The 23,511-nt window shown below is 34.9% G+C and overlaps 1 protein-coding gene and 2 long non-coding RNA genes across 6 annotated transcripts in view; 1 reads left to right on the top strand and 2 right to left on the bottom strand.

The window, feature by feature from the left end:
- Positions 1 to 23,511, bottom strand: part of LOC124456090 (probable ethanolamine kinase) — a 35,006-nt gene that overhangs the window by 1,835 nt on the left and 9,660 nt on the right. The window contains exons 1-7 of one of the 4 annotated variants that reach the window (XM_047006626.1): positions 22,093 to 22,726; positions 16,431 to 16,573; positions 14,239 to 14,322; positions 14,021 to 14,116; positions 13,746 to 13,813; positions 12,063 to 12,136; positions 11,183 to 11,245 (exon numbers count right to left, since the gene is read on the bottom strand). In XM_047006626.1, the coding sequence (XP_046862582.1) occupies positions 11,203 to 11,245; positions 12,063 to 12,136; positions 13,746 to 13,813; positions 14,021 to 14,116; positions 14,239 to 14,322; positions 16,431 to 16,573; positions 22,093 to 22,622 (1,038 nt within the window). In that variant the 5' untranslated portion in view covers positions 22,623 to 22,726 and the 3' untranslated portion in view covers positions 11,183 to 11,202. Of the gene's footprint in view, positions 1 to 9,642; positions 9,698 to 11,182; positions 11,246 to 12,062; positions 12,137 to 13,745; positions 13,814 to 14,020; positions 14,117 to 14,238; positions 14,323 to 16,430; positions 16,574 to 22,092; positions 22,727 to 23,511 lie in introns of those variants that run through there. The other 3 variants (XM_047006627.1, XM_047006624.1, XM_047006623.1) reach the window with 3 other exon arrangements.
- On the bottom strand, positions 934 to 9,571 carry LOC124456094. The gene is made up of 3 exons (XR_006952098.1): positions 9,562 to 9,571; positions 5,271 to 5,282; positions 934 to 1,241 (listed from the first exon to the last, which is right to left on the bottom strand). It is a non-coding gene; the product is annotated as an uncharacterized LOC124456094 (long non-coding RNA).
- LOC124456095 overlaps positions 17,895 to 23,511 on the top strand; it is an 8,137-nt gene continuing 2,520 nt past the window's right edge. Inside the window, exons 1-2 of the long non-coding RNA XR_006952099.1 lie at positions 17,895 to 17,905; positions 21,129 to 21,135. This is a non-coding gene — a long non-coding RNA (uncharacterized LOC124456095). The remainder of the gene's footprint in view (positions 17,906 to 21,128; positions 21,136 to 23,511) is intronic.

Genomic DNA, 23,511 nt, shown 5'->3' with positions numbered 1-23,511 from the left:
AAAAGACTGAATTATATCAGCTAGAACTTTAAAAACATTAAAAGAAAGCTGAAATTGTACGCATAATATGATATACATACGTAACACAGTGCAACTCTCATTTAATTCAAATATATATAATGTACATTTATTTCACATAGCACGTTTTTAAAGCATTATTTATACGTTGTTTATTTAATCGCTTTCATAAATATGTATTTCCTAGGTGAAAGTGTGTCAAAAAGCGCTCAAATACTGGCAAATCGCATCGACAAAATATCTATAACAAATTCAACTAAAACATACAAATGAATGTAGTATGAAAGTAAAATACCTTTTCAGCATTTAAATCCATCAAATGGTTGCCCAAAAGTCCACACAAATACAAGGAAAAATAAACGCAAATATCAATGTATTGAAGAAATTGTGTTGTTTCTCATTTGTTGACCAGAAAAGAGTCGTATGTCACTATGTATGTATATTACTATGTACTCGTATGTCACTCGTATGTACTCGTATGTTACTCGTATGTACTCGTATGTACTGTATGTACTCGTGTGGTGTTTTAGTCACGATCCAATTTCAATGCCTTTCACAAAAAAAATACAAAGAAAATTTAACCTGCTACGATATTAGCTAATACGTTACCTAAGAGTATGTTTACACTACTCTGGATCGGTCTAAAATTGGCGCAAAAAACAGTGAGAACCGGGCTGCGTTTAAACTGCACCGAAGCAAAATTGTTTGAAAATTTCCTTTTCTAGAGTGATACGACCGCACTTTCAAAACATAGTCAAGCAAAAACGGAGTGGTAAGAAGCATTACTTAAACAACTAACAGTTAATATTTCGCTACATTTTACAAAACAATTCTCTTCAATTCGTCCCGCGTTGTGGCGCATAATTGAAAATAGTGAACATTATACGTTTTCAAAAGCTCTTTATGAAAAATTTGCAGTAGATTTTACAAGTCATTGTTTATTATCACCTATGGCTAGAGATATAAACATCTAGCAATACGTAAACGAGAAATGACGTCATTAGTTCACAAACAACTAACGAATTTTGACAGCAAGAGACATAACATCCGCAAAACTGAAGCGGAGTTTAAACAGATCAGTGTAAACCAAAGATATACCTTACTTGTATTAAAATTCGAGTCGTACTCATTTTCGCTCAGCTTTAAATTCGCGCGATTTAATTTCGCGCACTTTGTTGACAATTATTCGCGCAGCTTTAAATTCGCGCAAGTAGTTTTATGTGCTTGTTCTTTTTGGTTTGTTCAAAAGAACTATTAATAACTAACGCATTTATATTGAGCTTTCTTTATGAAGAAATACCTCAATATTCATCAAAAAAGCGATTGGGTGGCCTCAAAAATGGCTTCAAAATAAAGCGTGAGTTCACTATCCCAACAAGAACTAAAAAATGTAATAAATGATGTTGCCTAACAATATACTTTATAAGTCAAACAAAAGTTTAGATACAGTTCAAATGGATCCTCTTTTCGTTGTGGTTCCTCGGAACTTCCTCCAATGCGGCGCTCACACCTGATCGTTGCCAACCTTTGACGACAATGTCCTTGTTCGATTGCATGTAATCATAGAACTGCACTATCCATTTTGCGTGAAGTGGTTTGAGCACGCTAATTCTCAAATCAACAGAAACTTTATCAGGTTGAATACCTTTCTCTATTTGGGCTTGGACTTGCTCTGAATACCAAGTTTGCGCCTGGTTTCGAAGGAAAGCTTTGAAAGAGCGATTGACCGTTAAATCTAAGGGCTGCAGGTATGATGTCATATTATTGGGAACAGGTATCATCTTCCCATTATTGTCGAAAATGATCTTCTTTACGGCATCCGTCCAATGTGCTTTAAAAACATCGGCGATCAAAACCCATTGTTTTGTTGCGCGAAAACCAAGCTCTTCTCTAATTTGCTTAATACAGGGGATAAGAATGCGATTGACTAATTCAATTGCTTTCGTTTCATTTGACCAATGATTTTCCGTGTGGGTAACGTGGAATTCTTATGGAAATCTGAATTTAGGGTGACACCGGTCTGTTTTCCCCTGGTAGATTAGTTGAATGGGTGCTACGCTGTTTTATTTGTTTTGCGATATCTTCAACGTTAATCGGTGCCTCCTGTGTTGTTTGCGGGCGTTTATCTGGGTCAGGTTTTTTCAAGAGGTTCCATGCCTTTCTGCTTGAGTGGCAGAAGTCCGTGTTTTCTACTGTTTCCTGCCATTTCTTGCAACGTCCTTTTTGTTTTAATATTGAGTGATTTATCGTGAAGGGTAGATTCATCATCAATGCTAGCGAAATTGTTCTGTCATCAATTACCTGTGATCATCACACCATGTCTATTGGGAGATTTGTGTATTCGTGCTGATCGTGGTGGCTGTTGCTGTTCATCTATCATACTGTTGTGGAACTATCTTACATTTCTTCATTGACTTCATGTTTTCATTGTCTTCTAATAGTTCATCATTCTGTTTTTCGGTCAAAATATCTTTATTATATCTATTTTTGACTATTGTAGATTTCTTTCGTCGATCAAATGAGCTTTCGTCAAATAATACGTCTCTTCATATGTGAATTTTACCAGTTGAAACAACGTATAGTCGATAAACTTTACTTTTGAGGCTGTACCCAACAAATGTGCATTTCTTGGTTTTGGAGTCCCATTTTGCCTTGTTTCCTTAGGAACGTCCATGTAAGCCGTGCAACCTAAAATTCTCAGATGCGAAACATTATTTTTTTAGACTGGAAACATTCGTAAGGTGTAACTCCGTTCACAGATACAGTAGGACTTCGATTTCTTAAGTTGACTGCAGTATGAACTGCTTCAGCCCAAAACTTCTTTTGTAGTTTTGCGTTTTTCAGCATAGATCGTGCAGCTTCTTGAATGGTTCTGTTCTTTCTTTCAGAAACTCCGTTCTGCTGTGGCGTTCTTGGAACACTAAACTGATGCTGAATTCCCTTGTCCTTTAGATATTTTTCAAACATGTGACAAGTGTACTCACCACCGTTGTCTGATTGAAGTACTTTAATTTTCTTGTTAGTGAGAGTGGTCATCATTGCTTCAAACTCTTTGAATTTCTCAAAAGCTTCATCCTTTCTCTTTAAAAGTAGACTGTTGTGTACCTTGATTTATCATCAATAAATGTTGTAAAATATTTATTTCCACAAAGACTTGTTTCTTCCATCGGTCCACAAACATCGCTATGGACAAGATCAAGTATATCTTGAGCAAGCGTTGCAGGTTCTCGAGGAAAGGTTGCTCGTATCTGCTTTCCTTGTGCACATCCTTCACAAACTTCAAAGTGATCATCGGATTGAAAATTAAGACCTTTAACCAATTTTTGATCTCGAAGTAGACGTAAATTCTTTAGGCTTAGATGGCCATATCATTGATGCCATATTTCTTCGCTAGTATCACTTGTAGAAACATTCGCATGATTCGAATCATTCTGTTCTTCTTTAACATCAAGAACATACATGTTATTCATCATTCTTCCTGATCCAGATATAGTTCCATTTTGATCAAGTATCAAGCAAGTGTGTTGTTTAAATTCAACTGAGTATCCTTGTTTTGCCGTTGTACTAACTGAGAAAAGATATTTTCCTAAATCTGGAACAATGTTTATAATGAGATCGTAGGGAACGTCATAAGCGGTAACCACTTCCTTAATAGAACGATGAAACGTGAAGCGAATTTCTTTTAAGAAGCCAGGTGATACGGGTTGTTTTGCAGTTGTTGCTCTACGTTTACTGAAACCCAATCTTCTGAAAATTGACTGGCACCATGTATAGTGGAATTCTAGGGTTCCTCCGTTTTCTTTCAACAAAGACCGATCATTAGCCAGTACTATCCCCTTCGCTATGGAAAAAGCAATGTTGTAATTGACAACACAACCGGCCGTTCTCGTGCTCTTGATCATAGCGATAATTTTCTCATCGATGTTCTCTGGTAACAAAGTTTTTGCTCCACGATATTTTCTTGGAATTGTTCGAGTTCAGTGCGCTCTTTTCGTTCCTTATTGTACGATTTGACAAGTTCCCGATTTTGCAATTTCTTTTTTGAATATGGGGGCAATATAGAAGCATGTGTGTGTGACATCAAATTTCGTCGATCCCCATTACCACATGGAGGCTTGGAGATTCCTATTACCCTAACAGTCATGCAGAACAATGCAAGTTTTAGGATATACAGCAAAATGCAGGCATTCGTGACGGATTACTACGTAGAACCTGAGAATATCCCGACTGAAATTGTACAGGATGAAAATGAAGACATTTTTGATTTTTAATGTTACCAGGACAACTAAAAACATATGTCAATATGTATATGCGTTAATAAAACAACTGATTTGCATAACCAACAATGAATGTCTCATATTACACTAAAAAGCTTTTCGCGCGGATTATATTTCGCGCAGTACTAAAATTCGCGCACTCAGCGCTGCGCGAATTCTAGTACTGCGCGAATTTTAATACAAGTAAGGTAGTAGGTCTAGATCATTGAGTTCTATAATAACTGGAGGGGAAACGTCAACAAAATTAGTATAGATTATTAGCGCTCGGCCGCGTGGTCAAAAACATGGCGGATTTTGGTGGTCAAAGTCAGCGGAGAGACGCGGGCTCATGAAATAAAATTTTTGTCGCCCACCCTGATTTGACCACCACGATTGCGAGTATAGAAAATATCAAAACTATTTATTTTCCTCACATAAACACTTTTTTAAAATTTTATTTATTAAACTGCCAACTTTTGTGGTTTGCAGATGCTGAAATAGCGACAGAAAAGGGAACATTTCTTGACTCCGGTAAGTAGCACAGTATTAGTTTTACTATTTTGTTTTTAACACGATACTTGAAGAGTGTTTCTACTACTAAGTTTTAATTTAAAGTTATTTTGGTCCAGTCTTGTTTGTTCTTCACTTAATCGCTCGCCAGACGTGGCGAAGCTGTCAATATTTATCGAGTTTTGCATCCATCTTGTATCATGATCAAGGCATCAAGCTAAACTCTCCTGATTTGAATTGAGTTTACCTCCCAAAAATGGGGCATAATTTGTTCATGTTCTTTTTTTGAAAAGATGAAGTGAAAGTTTACAACAGAGTTGTGTTGAAATTGAATGCAGTGCCATGCAAAATTAACGAGAACTATGAATATGTTGTATAATAAAAATAACTATTAAACTGTTTGCTTGCTCAATTTGACTGACTGTATGGTGTAGACAATTATAATGAGATTGGAAAGTTGGATTTATGCAAACAATTTTAAAGTACTACTCAGCGTTTCTGTAAATGAAGTATTTATTGTTATAGTAAACAGGTTACTACTTCAAAACCAAGATGAAAGTAGTGTGTTGAACAATGTGCTAAGATTTGTTTCTACCTTGAAATTTTTGTTCAACAGTAGCTTATGATTATATCATTAATATGCATGAAAAATTAAACATATTATTGTCTCATCTCATTAAATCCATACTTGGTATGATTCCAGGTGATCCACAAATTCACATCAGATGCATTGGTTACAATGAAGTTGAATGTAGAAGAAGCAAAAGTAGATGGCAAAGAAATTCTTTGTGTCTTATGAAGAATTAGTAGAAATCAATAAAAAGAATTCTCTAAACAAATTGTAAACAAATTTAAATTTGCTCATGGTCAAGCAACCTAGTCAAAGAAGCAAAGTCTGTCTTCAACATGTGACCTTTCCAATTATTTAGTTTCTTTGTACAAAATACTATTTTCGAGAAACTTGATTGGTAAGTCTTTCATTAATATTTTTTCACCAAGAGATAAAAGGAACTAATTCAAAGGCTTGATGTAAAATACAAAGATTTAACAAGTTGTTTATCATTTAATTCCCAAATGTTAGTTTGTACATATAAATAATTAGTACTGGTAGCTGTAAGTTGTTTAAGCAAAACAGAAGAGTAGTAGTGCTTGAAGGGGTTAGCATTTTTGAAAAATTATATCTTGTTCATGACATATATTACACAATTCCAAAAAACTGTAAATAATGCACAATAATATCTACAGAACTTGATAAATTTCTTCACCTACACTGTCAAATAACTATTTTGCCTTCATGCAGCGATAGACAGAGTGTTTTTGTCAGAGAAACCAATGCACTTTAGTTTCCAAGTTTGTAATTTCAATGGAAAATTAATGTAGTTCTGTTCAGTAATAGATCCAAGATTCTGCCAAGCTGTTTACAAAATACAAATTACCAAGCAACAGTGTCATGGTGTTTTGAATTTTTTCTTTTTAGCTCTTCTAGTTCAACATACTTTCTTTATGAGTTTTCATTAGATTTATCAGGTAATGACAATACACTTATGATACTTATCCATGGTAAACTTTCAGTTGACTTATGTCGTAGGACTGGACCAAACATTTTCTTGCTTCCTTAGGATCATTTTTACACAGATTTATCCATTTGAAGCAAGAAAAATAGTTGCACCAAACTGTTTACAAACAGTCAAACACACAGAAGCATGAAATATTGTATAAGTTTGACGAGATTGACAGGTCTATTAAAGAATGCCGTTTGATTTTCACTTTTAAAAGGCTAAAATGTCATAAAATAACTTAAATGTTACATCCACAATATGCGTTTCTCTACCGTCGATCTTCTTTATTTTGATGTGTGTGTACTGTGTTTTTCACGCAATGCTGAAGCATTATTTTCACATGATATGCTGTCGGTATCGTAATTGGTTTTTTTTTCTCACTTGTTTTCGTTCATACAAACAGTATTAGAAATCAGGAGGGAGTGAATATTGAAAAAAATTTTTAAAGTGGAAGTTTTGACCACCAAAATCCGCCATTACCGCCATGTTTTTGACCACGGGGTCCAGGCCCCTTTGCCCTCCAGGTCTTATAGAGCTCAATGGTCTAGATTACTGACGAGCATTGAGTTCTATAATAACTGGAGCGGCTATCTCAAGCGCGGCCTTAGATATCTGATGATGACAAAAAAATGGCGGATTTCGTCCTTTGCCGCTGAGATTTACCGAAATTGACCGCTTTTCCGAAAATTTCCCAATTCCCACTCCCTCCTGAGGAAAGAGTGAGGAAAATGTATGTGGGTATTTGGGATTCGGCAAGCAATTTTTTGATGAAAATCAAGGTAAAAACCTTAAATTCATAACAGCGAGTCAACTGTGGTTGTCAGTTATCTGCTCCTACGAGGATGCATTTATAACTATCGACGAAAGACCTATATGTCGGCTACACATGTATGAATGCAGATGTGCGTCGTTTTCTTACCAGCGTCAAACTTGTTTGATCGATTAAACTCTTTAGTCAATACAAAAAAGTATATCTTAGTTCATCTCCACGGTTCACGAGAGAGAAGTCAGCTTATTTGTTATCATTGTTATTTTGCTTCTTTTCATGCAATGGGCAATGGCTTTTTTCGCCACAATTGTAGGATTTTTACTTGTTTCTTTAAAAAAGTACATATTAAATCTCTGGATATTTACGGATTTTCTGTAATTGAGTTAAATATGAAATTTCAAAAAGACTCAAGTCTGCATAGGTTTGGTAAATGAAAACAAACAATATTGTATAGAAATTACTTTAAGTCACCTTTTTGTGATGTTCTGAAGTGCAACTGCATCAAATACTTGTAAAGTTGTAGCACATTTTGATTTTGTTGTATTGATATATGAATTGGGCAAAATGCAAATAATCATCAAAACACTTATGCTTCCAATGGTGTTTATAATTCATTTGTAGTTTTAATACTTCTACCTTTCTTTTTCACTTTGTTTTGTTTTTCCTATATTTGCAATAAAAGTGCACTATAATTTGAATGATTAACACAGTTTTCACCTCAATAATAAATTTCATAAGCAGTTGGTAGTGCATTTTGTTCTCTGAGTATCCACATCTGGTGTTTTGTTCATACAAGAATGATGAAGTGCAAGTAGATATGTCATAGCAAGGCAATAAAACCAAATGAATTACATACCTATAGTGTACTTTTAAATTAGAATATTATTGTATTATTTTACCTCTATATCATCAATCTCATGAAAAGAAATAAGAAGCAAAAAATTTGTAGACAAGCTTTGAAAAGTGAAAAACTTTTCTTTAAAAAAGCAGCAATAATGCATATGATAAATCTCCATTCTGTACTCTAATAGGTAAATAAGCTCAAATTTTTCTTAAAGAAATATAAGAAATATATAAGAAATATACAGTACAGTAACTTTAAAGTTTCATCACTGAATCTTTAATGCTTCAGTATAGTGCATTAGATATTAGTCCATTGTCTCCATCCATAGAATTTGACCATGATTAAATTAAATAACTCTGGATAGGGCAGACAATAAATCAATTATCTTTACAGCATTATCATTTTTTAAGACTCTGCCTGGTCAATAACATCTTCCAGTCATCTTTACTCCTTGATCTTCCCTGCATGTTGTCAGCAAATAGAACATAACAAGCTCTGCTCCAAATCATGGGTACCGTTGGGGCTGATCATTTCTTTTTGATACTTACTCACAGAGCAAAATGTGTGCAGGGTCTTTTTTGCTTTAGGGAAACTATTTTGCAAATAAATGGGTAAAGTTACGATTTCATGCATTAACAAATGACAGAAAAGTATGCAGAATTTTATAAACAAAAACAGGAAAACATCAGTATATTTGGCGTTCAAGTCAGTCTTAAAGAATACGATCTTTAATATGTATTTTATGGCTTTTCAAGTGCAAACAACTACCTCACCTGTGAGAAGCGATATGTTCCTTTTTGTGGAAACTACGACATCCAACAATTGAACGATTGAAGTGTTGGCATTATAAAAGAAATGCCAAAAAAGATATCGTCACAGAATATGGAACTAACGATATCCATATTCTGTGATATCGTGTTTGTTTTTGAAAAACTCTTTTTATTTACTATAGACACCAGGGGGAGGTCGAGAATATTATTTTTCTGCAAAGCGATCATTTCAGCGGAAATACGTCCTTTGGCCGCTATTTTTTTGGCATCCTCGCCCCAGTAAAGTTATCCGCTCTAGTTATAATAGAACTCAATGCTGACGAGCCGCCATATTGCGTGACATCCATGATAAATCCAAGATGGCGTGGGAACCGGGCAAAAAACATAGAGTCACTATAGGGGAATTGATGTTTTTCGCAATTTACTTCTTCTCATTGTTTTCAAACTCTTCCGATGAAGTTTTATTGGAAACAAATCTTTATTTCAAGTGTTTCGAAACCATATTGGACAGTTATAATTGAAATACGGGTGAAAATATCGCTTTCGAAATATTGTGTAAATTGGTCGTTATGTTGTCTCAAGTCGTTTGTCCACTAAGAGAAACAGATTTTTTCAGCTTTAACTCCCATACTGATTTGTTGCGCATCGGAATATGTCATATTGACAATTTACAGAAAGATTGGGGAATCAAACTGAATATTTCTGACAAAAAAGCGACTTATTCGAGAAAGCACTCCCACTGTACTCGTACTGATATGTGAGATATGTGAGATTCAAACACGGTTTAGAAAGGCCATCCGACTTTGAATGAATGAAAATAGGAGAAAGGAGATACATAACACTGCAGCACTATTATCTACTGACAAGATCTTAGTGAAGCTATTAAAGTTAGTAAACTTAACTGAAGGAAACTTACCTCATCTCAAGTAATTGTATCCAGGAGCATTGGCTATACTGATGCGATCTTACAGCTAAGTGGTTCAACGAAAGAGAGGAACTTATGTTCAGAAGCTTGTTATATTAACAGTGGTTATTTCAAAATCTGAAACAATTACATTCAAACACATAACCCAAGATACTGTTACAATACTATTTTTGGAGAGATTTATAAAGCTCTGTATAAAGTATTTTTTTACCAGAGCTAAGGTGTTCATTAAATTTATATATTATCTTATGAAATATTTGATATGGATGTCATCGGTGGCATATCCAAAATGAATGTTTTACACTCGCTATTTAAATTTCACTGCATCATTGCTCATTTCATTAGAAATCTATTGTTTTTACAGTGAGTGAACACACAAGATTGAGATAGAATGAGCAAATAAAAATGCTGGCTATGGCTGATATTATCATAAGATATAGCTGTGAATAAAATATATGTGACTTTTATGCTTATCATACTTAGTTATAGTATATGTTTTTATTATGCTATAGCTACAACACCATCTATGATACCAGTTGTTTCCAATGGCAATACAATTTTATAAATACAAATGTCTAAATTGAATCACATTATTAACATGCAACTAATGACTTCTGACAAAAATTGTATCAAACTGCTCAGTTGGTTCATTTTATGACACGTATAAAGATAAATAAACTACTGATATTTCTTTGTTCAATACATGACAGCCCCAGCAACTGCCAACTGCTCTGTTTTAAGTGAAAGCAAGCTAGCTGAAGAGACACAAAATGTTGATAGGAGAGTTTCAGCATTATTAAACAGTTCACTCTTTGGCATGATGACGTACTGACCTATATCAGTGGATACATAGCCAAGTTGCATCAAGTGTGCTGAATGTGCAACTGCCTTAACCATAGAGAATTATGACCAACCTCTCATATCTGACCACTCATACTGTCATGAAGGTTCATTAAAGTCAAGCTTAACATCTTTCAAGACCTATGGCAAGCTTACAAGTCCATCCTCATTGGTAAAAGTAGTGAAAGCAGCAGATAAAGCCCTTCGATGAAGATTAATTTTCCCATCTTTTTGTATGTATTCAATATCATGTATTTCAATGTGGACGAACAATTATGGGAACTAAAGCAGACGAAATCCGTTTAGTTTGGCAGACAAACGCCTCGAGACAATCAAACGACCAATTTACACAATACTTCGCAAGCGATATTTTCGCCTGTATTCCAATAATAATTGTCTAATATGGCTTCAAAACATTATTAATAACGCTTTGTTTCCAATAAAACTTGATTGGAGGAGTTTGAAAACACTGAAAGGAAGTAAACTGCAAAAAACAACAATTGCCTAATAGTAGCCCTAAGTTTTTTGCCCGGTTCCCGCGCCATCTTGGATTTATCATGAATGTCACGCTGCCGTCTTAATAAGTCTTATATTACGTCACACTCGTCAGCGATCTAGACCTACTATATCTATGGTGTAAACGCAGTCAAATTCTGCCGTCAGTTTTCACTCCGTAGTAGGGTAAACGTACTTTAACATAAAGTCTTCTGTCTATATTGAAGTTTGCCCCATCATGGCGACTGATGACAACAATCTATTGTATATGAAAACATACATGAGCTCCCAATTGTTACAAGACCGGTCCTGTCAATGATGCTTTCATTTCATTTAATGCATTTAAAAATTTAAAGGACCTCGTATCAAACATGGAAATGCTTAAGCTGATACCGATTATCTTAAAGCATACATAACCCACTGAGCGATAAAATAAACTCCTTTTGTTTTCAATATAATTAATCCGCAAAACTCTGGAACATATCTTTGGTTGAAAAATAAACCCCACTTTAAAATAATCAAGATAAAAAAATGTTCACCCGCAATCCAGTGGCCAAGCTTTTACTCCTACAATTCTTATATCTTGGTGTTTAATCATTAGAAAAACAATGAATGGAATCTATATTCCACAAAAATAAATAATAATTTTGGTGAAAAATTCGCACTGTAGGAGTGAAAGACTGGGCATGCCACTACAATCTCAAAACACTGACGACTTTTTTTCCTGGTACTCTTGGCCGCTTTTTCGGGTATTATTTCTCACATAGGTAAGAAGTTCCGAACACAATGCTGGTAACGACGATTTGAAAAATAAGATATTCTAGCCAAAAGGCTTACAAACACTAGATTCATGACAGGCAATTCAGTTTTTCAAATCGGATGAAACGAAAAAGTAAATTGTAGTAAAACATGACTGGTTTGGGCACTGGAACACGTGAAAACTGCACGCTTTTTTACCTAACAGAATCGATGGATTTTCCATGCAAAAATAATAACGGCTAAATGCACGATGCATGGTACAAACCAAACACAAGATAAATGAACTATTTTTATGAAAAAGAGTATGCTTCACTTACTCCAAGAAATCAAAATCAATCGTCGAGAAGTTTGCTTGAAGCAATCCCCACACTCCCCATAGCAAATGTGATACCTTAAAGGAAAGGAATTACTATTATATGTTGTCATTACATTTATGGATGTCATTTAATGCTTGAGTCGTAAAATAGTGAAGCTGATGAAAATCCGAATTTCTGCCACCGGATGTAGAAGTATCAGCTTACTGTACATCAAATATTTTATTTTTCCAACACGTTCATCAAATATTAAGTTGAAAACATGCATTTGTGCAAGAAAAAAGAAAGATGACAGCCGTTTCCTAAGAACGCACCAATGAAACTGACAAGGTGATTTTTTGTAACAGCAGCTGCCAAAAATTCCCAAAAAATAATAGGTAGATAACATCAAAGTTCTTATACCATTGAGTCACGAAAGTAGCGTCCCCTGAAAGTATCCGCTTTTATGACATTTTCTAAAGAATCGCAACAAAAAGCGCCAAATCAAAAGTAACCGCTACCTCGAAGTAACCGCCCTCTTTATAGAACTTTTAAGAGCTTTACAACATTTATACTTCGCATGCATTCGTATCAAATACCGCAACCATTTGTAAAAATACCGTATACAAATCGTGGATTTAGAGTTATCCGATAAATATACAAGTCGTAACAAAGCGCCTTCCAAATCTAAGAGCAAAACAAAGCACTCCCTGAGGCCACTAATTTTGAAATTAGTCCTAGCAGTTACTTTCGATCTCTACGGTATATCACCCATAAGGTTTCAAAAGTACAAATTAACGTTCAAAAGGTTCTTCAGCAAATTGCACGAACAATTTTATTTTGTTGAATAGTTTAATTTTTCACTTTCAATCCAATTTCATTTGTTAGTAGAAATGACGGGAAAAACTGAATGACAATAATAAAAAATAACCTTTGGTATTTATGCGCTAGCTTAGCGTATTATTTATAATTTTGACCAATCACACTTTTCTTAAAATAAAATTTAATAAAAATTTGATTTATTTTTCAAGAGCCGTAGGCCGGGAGCAGGAGATGAGTCAAATAATCCGTCAGTGAGATTTTCGCAAACGTTTAACACCATAAGTGTCTAAACTCCAACAAAAAATACAGCAAACATACGAATTTGTTGTTTATAAAAACTTCCACAGACATAGAGCAATTCTGAGACAAGCCGCTGTCTCTCATCGAAGTAAAAGTCTCTAATATAACTTTTTCTTCATTCAAAGCAAAAATTCCAAATTTAGTTGTTAGATTATTTAAAAGACCAGTCAATTTTAGTACTGCCATAAGAAGAGATGACCAACACCCACGCCTTTGGCAATATTTTTTTGTCATATCCTACATCATTAATAATGTCTTAGCGTGCTTCTTTAGCGGAGACTACATTTACCGAGAAACGGCATGCTTCACTATCAAACTTCATGAATTTTCGGACTTGTAAACTCTTTACTCGACCTGAAGCTTGTTTAACAGGATGCGGAGCTTCTTTAGTAGTAGCCAGAGGTCTTTTTTCCGGAGCCGGAGTTTACTCAGCCGAAACCTAAGCCGGAGATGAAATACCCTGAGTATGCACAGCACTAAAGATGATCATTTATATCAAAACAAAAATAGAAAACTCCAGTAAACTCCAGATTCAAGCACATATGAAGATCTTTGCTTGATGGATAAACTTATAATATAACTAACCACAGAAAATTTGTTGACTTGAGCTTGTAACAATTCAATGTCCTCTTCACTCCTCAAATCATCACATCCTATAATGTAAAAAATTGCCAATGCATACTTTTCAACAAAGTCCAAAAGAAAAGGAAGTGATGTATAAGCAACGATATAAATTGAAAATATAAGTTAACAAAATAAGCAAAACCTTACGAAAGTAACAGTACGAAAAAAATATTTGTTTAAACTACAAACACAGATCTCAGAGTCAATTATAACAGACATTGCATAATCAATAGCACCTTGTATTTTAGCTTTTTCGCTGACATACATTCTTAACCATTTCATCTGAAATTCTTTGTCAGGATACAAGCTATAATCAGGATCAACCACAACACCTGAAAAAGACACACATGGGTTGAGACAGCATAGAAGAATTTTTGGGTATTAAATTTACAATTGCATGTGTGTATTAAGAGGATGTGATTAAAAAAGCAAACCACAGCGATTAATTACATACCTCCAAACTCATTGAAATGGTTACCAATATCAAAAACACAGTAGTTGTATGTACCATACTCATGATCAATAAACGACACGTCATCTATAGGAGAGAAAATACAGGATGTGATGGATTATACATCATGGATCATTCATCATAAATCATTCATCATGGATCATTCATCATGGATTGTCCTTATTATTCATCATAAAAAGTTCATTTATGCTTAATTTACCAAACTCGGATTTAGCAATCGAGTAAGATATCCTTACCGTGATTTTAGCATAATTCAATTAGGAAATACATGGATAAATGTGTGATTTGTCATAAACTTATAGTATAAATGTTTAGTATACAAGACAAATACGCTGTGAAAATATGATCCAATTCTGTACATCCCTGAGTAAGTACATCAGTAAGTTTTGAAGTTAATAAAAGTGTCAAAACGTAAGTTGTAACTTCTTTTTGTCTGGTCCAAAAATTCTCCCATAGTGACCAGTGGTCGATTACTAATTACGGGGTCTGTAGGCTAAGACAAAGTTGTTGGACTTTAAGTGGGATATCCACTCCTCCCACTAAATTCAGTCTCTTAATGACTATTGCGTTCCATACGCTCCTATGCCTTTGCATTTCCCAGTTTGTTTTTGTAACTCATAGTATGAACAATAAGGAATAAATTTAAAGTTTAAACTGGGAAAAACCACTACTTCATGAGTTCTGAGCATCGTGCATTTTAGCAGTAGTTCCTATGGTTTTTAACAGCATAAATTGTCTAAATTGAGAACATTGGTCTTGTCCGGAATGGCAAAAACTAAAAACTAATTATGTCTAGATACAACGAGCCTCTCGAAAGCTCTTTATTTCATGACCAAGCGTTCGCATGTTTTGTAAAATTTAATTCCTGTCATTTACATCAGTTGTCACGGCCCTGTAGAGTTTAGGCCTCTGAGAAAAAATGAAAAACGTGGAAGAGATAACTTTAGCAGGGTATGGGATCCTGGTTAGGTCAGAATAGATCACTAGAAATGCATTTTCAATTCAAAATATATAACAGTAATTTAGCAAATCTTGCATGGTAACATGTTAATTTTTAAATATCCTATAGACTTTTCTAACCGACAACCTTCTTAAAAAAATTTCAATTCAAAACAAGCTGCTATAATGTATTTTGAGCTACCCCAGATCCACCACTGCTTTTAGCTATGGGAAGGGCTTACAGTCAAGACCTTTAATTGAGATCAGACTACTGTCAATCTTCCTCAGGAGAAGCGACACTATCATGATTAATGACAGAAGAGCATATAACTTAACTTTGAATTTTATGCAAAGGTGTGCGGAGGCATAGGCACTCCTCCTTACATTAATTGGATGGTAGGGCTTTTAATTTCACCACAAAATGTACCTAACAAACAAGCCAAAAGCTATTGTGATTATTGTTTAATGGACCACGCATCTCTCAATCATAATATCCATTAATCATAATACAAAGTAAACAGAATTCAACAAAAAATTTGAAATGCTACAGCAACGAGAAGAAAAAGAAATCTGATCCAAACTAGAGCACTCCCCTCCCCCAACAAAATCATTGTGGCAGGGATGGACATATAACTACTAAGGGCTAAAACTGGGTGAAAGTAGGGCACCCTCGCCTAAGGAGGCCACAGTCTAGAAGACACGTACTGTAGAACAAGGAACATTTGCTCAGTAGTCTTCCGCATAAAAATTAGCAATACTAGACATTAAAATCAGTTTTATTGGGGGCTCCCAGATGTGATGTTATTGGAATGCCTCTGCATAACAGATCTATTCCTGACTGACATAATCATTTCAGGAGTTTTATTATTTTGCAGAAAACCAAACAGCAACTGCACACATTTTTAAATTTAAATTTCCCTTTCAACAACATTGACATGGAATTGCACAAAGATTTCAGGTCAAGTAAAACATGAAAACAAGCATGATTTTAGGGTTATTTTGTTGAAATAGCAATGCAATTTCAACAAAATAGACTTACATGATTTAAAAAATATGCATCAAAGTTAAGTTAGTTATACATAATGAACTCAGAACCTGAGCATCAAAGAAACTTTACATTTGTAATTAGTAACACACACAAATATACATTGCAAAGAAGAGCCTTTTCCCTCACCTCCAAACAAACTATGTGCTACTTATTACAAATGGCCAGATCTATACTTTAACCAATATACCTTTTTCCTTTGTGTAAATAATGTTGTTTTCAAGCAAGTCATTGTGGCAATATCCTAGTGGAGTATCACAATCCTTCAATCTTTCTTTGAGAAACTCTAGCTCATTTGCCACATTTAGTTGGCTGAGAATTTCTGTTTCATACCTAACAAAAACAATCATGAAAAATTAGTGATGACATCAAGAATTAGGAAACAATTTTCATCTCAAGAAGTAAAAAAGAAAGAGTTGTGATTGAGATTTGCCATAACAACTGCAATTGAATAATACTTTATATAGTGTTTTTAGGAATGTAGCAGTCACAAATAAAAAATACATTTCTTCCTTTCAAACTGTTAAAAAAGGAAATGACATCACAGTGTATAACTCTCAACTTAATTGTTAATCATGTGACCTATGTACTTGTTGTTCTGCCTTATAAAAGAGAGCACATGTTATGTTAAAATATATTGTCAATCGTTATGTTGTTAAACTCTTTTATGATTCTATCTGATGTTCGGTAAAACCTCTAAATCTAACAGGTTATGGGCCCAGAATGCTATGGTCTACATGTGAATCGAACAAGTCGACGATTTTATAAAATATTTCTATAAGTATTTTGCGGTCGAATATAAAATGAATATGGCTGAATTGAATTCGTTCAAATTTGCGAAGTTAAATGGGTCGAACTATCGGACCTGGTCTTTTAACATGCGTTTATACTTAGAAAGCCTTGATCTGTTTGAACATGCTGAGGGTACTGCTCAACTTACGTCGGAAAGTGCCGAAGTTCGTCAGAGTTTTGCGCGTAATGCGAAGAAGGCATGGACTCACATCTGTCTGGCTATCGAACCAGAATATCAAATTCATGTACGCCATACCACAACTGCAAAAGAAGCATGGGACGCTCTAAAGAAGCAATTTGCTAGAGAATCTCTGTTACAGAAAGTGAGATTGAGACAACAATACTACGCTTGCCGTTATCGTTCAGGAGAAAGCATGTTGGAGCATATTAGTCACTTAAGAACATTGCATGACCAGCTAAAAGACATGGGGGTAGAAGTAGATGACAAAGAACTGGCAATGACACTCTTAGCGAGTTTGCCTGAAGAGTTCAAACCCTTGATTACAGCCCTGGATGCAATAGGTGATGACTCCTTATCTTACGACAAAGTGAAAAACATGTTGTTAAATGATGTTGATCGACGACAAGACGGAAAGGATCCTGAAGGAGCATTTGCTGCTGGAAGAAATATGAGAAAAGGAAAGCAACAATATGTATTTAAAGGGAAGTGTCACAACTGTCATGAAAGAGGGCATTTTGCTCGTGACTGTCCAAAGAAAAAGGTCCTCGACGACAGGAACAAGAAAAGTAATGAAAGAAAGAAAGGTGAATCTGCTAGCTGCGTAGAGAAAGAGGATGATGATAATATGGTGGAAGACGAAGCATTGTATACCTCAAGTTCATGGAATAATAACTGCTGGATTATCAACTCAGGTGCCACACAGCACATGACCTATAATAAGAGCAATTTGATTGAATATGTTCAATTTTTAAATCCATCAATTGTTAATCTTGGAGATAATAGAAGTATTCTTGCATATGGTAAAGGGGTTTGCCGTATTATTGCTGATGCAAATGAAAGACCTCAGAAGATAAGTTTGCGAGATGTGTTGTATGTACCAGATCTTGGTAGGAATTTGCTTTCTGTAAGAGCCATGGTAAAGCTTGGAGCATGTGTTACTTTCAAAGATGATCAATGTGAGATCTTTAGAGGTACAAAGTTGTTGGCAAGTGGTATAATGCTGGAAAAACTGTATGTATTGAAAATCATTGAAGGTAACTATGTGAATGTTGAAATAGATGATAAATTAATGTTATGGCATTATCGTTTTGGTCACCTTGGAATGAACAATGTTTCAAAACTGCTGAATGATGATATGGTTATTGGCATGGACACTACGCCTAAGGAAGAATCTCCATGTGAGGGATGCATTATGGGTAAGCATCATAAATCCAAATATCCCAAAAAGGAAGCAAAGCGTGCAATTAAACCGTTTGAATTGGTGCACAGTGACGTTTGTGGACCGATGTCAACAAATTCACTTGGTGGTTCAAAGTATTTTGTTCTTTTTATTGATGATTTTTCAAGGTACACTTATGTTTATTTCATTAAGAACAAACATGAAGTATTGGAGAAGTTTAAAATATTTAATGCAATGGTTTTAAACATCACTGGTTGTTCAGTTAAAGTTTTAAGGACAGACAATGGTGGGGAATATTGTTCCAAAGAATTTAAAGAATTCTTAAGCAGAAAGGAATTACACATCAACTTACTGAGCCGTATAATCCCGCACAGAATGGTGTATCGGAACGAATGAATCGCACACTTGTAGAATCAGCCAGATTAATGTTATCACGCAGTAATATGCCGTTACAATTTTGGGCAGAAGCAGTGAATACAGCTGTCTATCTGAGAAATCGAAGTCCGACAGTATCACTTAATGGAGTTACACCGTTTGAATGCTTGTTCAATAAAAAACCAGATGTTTCTAATCTGAGAGTATTTGGATGCCTAGTTTACGCTCACATGCCTGCAAGTCAACGAAAGAAATTTTCAGAGAAATCAAAGAAGTGTATCTTCATCGGATATCCTGAAGGGACGAAAGGCTACAAATTGTTTGATGTACTCAGTCAAAAGTTTTTTCGAAGCAGGGATGCTGTCTTTCTTGAGAAAAGATTTTACGACTTCAAAGGTAATGAAAACAAACAGTTCGGTAACTTTTACACTCCACTAGAAGAAAAGATTGATGAACCACATGAAATACCAATGGAAGAATTTGCTCAAGAAGAAAATAACGAAATTGAAAACCCAGTTGAAGCAGATCAGCACCTTCAACCAGTGGGAGCGACATATGAAGAAAATTTTCTTAGAGAAACTCAAAGCCTTCCCAGAAAAAGAATATCTAGACCTCCCAACAGATTTGATGAAGAGAATTACTTCTCACAAAGCTTGACTGCTGACATCAACGAACCATGTAACATCCAAGAAGCTTGGAATGGTGAAAACAGCAACTATTGGCGAACAGCAACTGATTCAGAGTATCAATCATTATTAGATAACCAGACATGGGAACTTGTTCCTCCTCCTGAAGGGAAGAATATAGTAGGATGTCGTTGGGTATTCAAGGTAAAGCGAAAGGAGAATGGATCTGTGGAAAGATACAAAGCAAGACTAGTGGCGCAAGGTTACTCTCAATCTGAAGGTACCGACTATGAAGAAGTTTTTTCACCAGTAGTCCGTTATGCATCAATTACATTATTGCTGAGTGTAGCGAACATACACAACTGGGAAGTTCACCAAACTGACGTAAAGACTGCCTTTTTGCAAGGTAAGCTAGAAGATGAAATTTACATGAAACAGCCGGAAGGTTATGTTGATCAAGAGAAGAATTATGTATGTCGATTGAAGAAAAGCATATATGGTTTGAAACAGGCTGCACGATGTTGGAATTCTGAAATCGACAAGTTTCTATTGTCAAATGAATATCGAAAAAGTAATGCAGATTCGTGTGTCTATATAAAGTCCATTAAACAAAAGAATGGTAAAATCGACTTTGTCATATTGGCCTTGTATGTGGATGACATACTGTGGTTTTCTAATTGTACAGATATTTTGACTAAAGAAAAGAGATCTCTCGCTAAGAGATTCGAAGTCGAACATGTTGGTGAAGTAGGTTACATTTTGGGAATGTCAATAAAGCGCAACCGTCAAGCTAAAACACTTAGTATCAGTCAGTCACAATATTTGCTTGGAGTACTAAAGAAGTTTGGAATGGATGAATCAAAACCAGTATCAACACCACTAGATACGTCAAAGAAGTTTGTATCATTATCTGATAATGAGAAGCCAGTAGATGTTCAGAAATATCAAATGGCAATAGGTTGCTTAACATATGCAACTGTTGCAACTCGTCCAGACTTAGCTGCCGCCGTCGCAACTTTATCTAAATATATGTCCAGACCAGGTAAAGATCATTGGCAAGCAGTAAAAAGAGTGTTTCGTTATATCAAAGGAACGATGGACTATGGTCTTTTGTTTACTGCGAATGGAAAAGATTCTGATTTGTATGGTTTTTCAGACGCCGATTGGGGTGGTGATGTGGAGACAAGACGTTCTACATCAGGGTATGTTTTTCAGATTCAAAACAGTATGATAAGCTGGTGCAGTAAACGACAGACATCTGTATCAAAATCTACAACTGAAGCCGAATATATTGCTTTGAGTTCAGCTTCACAAGAGTGTATCTGGCTAAGAAGATTACTGAATGATATTGAATTGTTGAAACCTGTTCCTACAACAATTTACGAAGATAATCAAGGAGCCATTCAATTGTGCAAGAATCCGAAATTTCATAATCGCACAAAGCACATTGACATATCCTATCACTTCATTAGAGAGCAAGTTAATAAGAACGCAATATGCGTAAAGTATTGTCCTACAGAATCAATGATTGCTGACATTATGACTAAACCATTAAGCAAGCCTACGTATGAACGTTTTAGAGATCTTCTTGGTGTAAAACAAATTTAACTTAATAAGTAATTTAGTTGATCGTTAAGTGGGAGTGTTAAAAAAGGAAATGACATCACAGTGTATAACTCTCAACTTAATTGTTAATCATGTGACCTATGTACTTGTTGTTCTGCCTTATAAGAGAGCACATGTTATGTTAAAATATATTGTCAATCGTTATGTTGTTAAACTCTTTTATGATTCTATCTGATGTTCGGTAAAACCTCTAAATCTAACACAAACTTGTGTGATTATGATGAATGGAAATATGTACAATTCGAAGACAAAGCAATGTCTAAGTGCTAATTTCATACAATTAAAATAAGGTAATCACTTTCTGTTTGATCATTTCTTTTGTCCTTAGGTGCTGTATTTAAAATTTCCAATTCTCAAGTAAAATAGAAATATATAAAAAAGGAAAACATTTAAAACCATTTTATTCACTGAGAATATCAAAAAGGTCATCTCTATTCCATCAATCTCAATTCTGCGAAGAAAATTTTAACTTTGAAGATGACGCTTTTATAGCATAAATACTTCATTAGGGTATTTTTTTTCCTTTTAGTGCAGAGAATTAGAGAAATCAATGCCTTGAATTGACCTATAATGCATATGTATAATGAATTTTTATGTTATACTTGAGCTGAAAAACAAAACCCTAAAACTTATGGTTGTAATTTAAATAACACAAAGTGCCTCCTATACTTTTGAAAACAATATTACCTTTGTGTCAGTTGTGCCAGCAGGATTTTGTTTAGGGGCGGGCAAAACTGTCACAAAATGTAACTTACATATATGGTGCACTGTTTTATATAACTAACATTTTCATGCAATACATACATAGAGACGTTGCTATGACAAATATTACAGTGTAGTTGCCCCCCTTGCAACCCCCCATGCTGGCACCTCATCTTGGTGTTAGGGCATACAGTGTTTCATTATTCTGTGAATCAATATAAAACACTGCAAAAGGTACAGATTCTGGTTTGGATTTTTGCAATTCATTAAATTTTTTTTGGTGTTGCACTATGTTAAAGAGATGTTCTATAACTTGCAATTCATGCTTTATTTTTTTTAAGAAATTGAAGGTATGTTCAATATACATTACCTGCCTTGTTTAACACTTTCAGGAAATCTTTCTGGTAATGCATTCAAAAACTTTTCAATCGTATTAAACACACACGGTCCATTTGACCTGAAATTACTAGGTAATTCAATGGAATGAAGATGAGCCAATTTCTTTGCAATGAGAGCACTGAAATGTGAATCAGACATCTCTTTCGTTCCAAGTGTTCGCCCTGTTATAAAACCGTGACAATATCCATTCTCGAATGTTGCATATAACTTAGGGGCCATATTTTTTGAGTAGAGGAACTGAACATTTAATAACTCTTGCTTTCTATCTATAAAAAGCTCAGTTTGGTTTCCATACAATCTGAATATAACAAGATCTTCATCACTGCTGTTTTGAGGTCGACAACCGACTAATTTGTTGCTTATCCCTTCCGTAAATTCTTTAAACAGTAACTCTTTGTCCGACCATTCTGGAATAATTTTGTGAATATTCCTTTTGATAATTATTTCGTAATTCTTGAAGGGGATCTTTTTGTCCAAATTTAAGTCAATTTTGCCTTCCATGTTTCACGAAACGGCGAAGTACTTGAAAATTTGAAAATTATCTTAACGTATGAATATAGTTGTATGCCTTTCGGATTTTGACATGCACTGAAGCCGGGAAATAAATGTACATTATATATATTTGAATTAAATGAGAGTTGCACTGTGTGACGTATACATATCATATTATGCGTACAGTTTCAGCTTACTTATGTACATTGACGTATGAATATAGTGTATGCCTTTCGGATTTTGTATTGCACTGAAGCCGGGCAAATTTACTTCCGGAGCCCCAAAGTAGTGAGAATCAATATGGCGTTGTATTAGAAAATATGTGGTCCAAGTTAATATCTCGCAATTATTAGCAAATCGCGAAGGTTGCATCAACGTTTTTGCACTATTTATGAAATAAATCATTGTGACTATAGTTTTTAAGAAAAAAATTGCAGAATACGCCAATACATCGCCGTAAAATTGATTTCAAGTGTAGTTCGATTTGAAAGCATCAGCAGCGACGAAGGCTTAAGATACTGGAATTTGCACATCTAAATATCACAGCACAATCTGCGATAGTGTGGCTTAGTTCGTTTGGAAAATACAGCGATATCATACTCGATCTATGGATGTATTGTGCTGATTGATGTACAACAAGCATAACGATGAGCGGTATGAAATCTTTTCAATATATTATTCTGTTTGATTGTACCGTCAAAATTACATTATACTTTGCGTTAAATATTTACACTGTTTCAAATAAAGATGTTAGCTAAACTGTACAAGTAACACAACGTATAATATAATACATAACTGCTGTTATAATACATAACCGCTGTTAAGAAGCAAGGTCGTTTCGCACGTCTGCAATGCAAATATTTTTGTGTTCATTTGACTGAAACATTATTGAATGGAA

The sequence above is a fragment of the Xenia sp. Carnegie-2017 genome, unplaced genomic scaffold, assembly GCF_021976095.1.
Source record: "Xenia sp. Carnegie-2017 unplaced genomic scaffold, XeniaSp_v1 HiC_scaffold_42, whole genome shotgun sequence".
Taxonomy (NCBI): domain Eukaryota; kingdom Metazoa; phylum Cnidaria; class Anthozoa; order Malacalcyonacea; family Xeniidae; genus Xenia; species Xenia sp. Carnegie-2017.
This window is presented reverse-complemented; position numbering and strand designations above follow the sequence as displayed.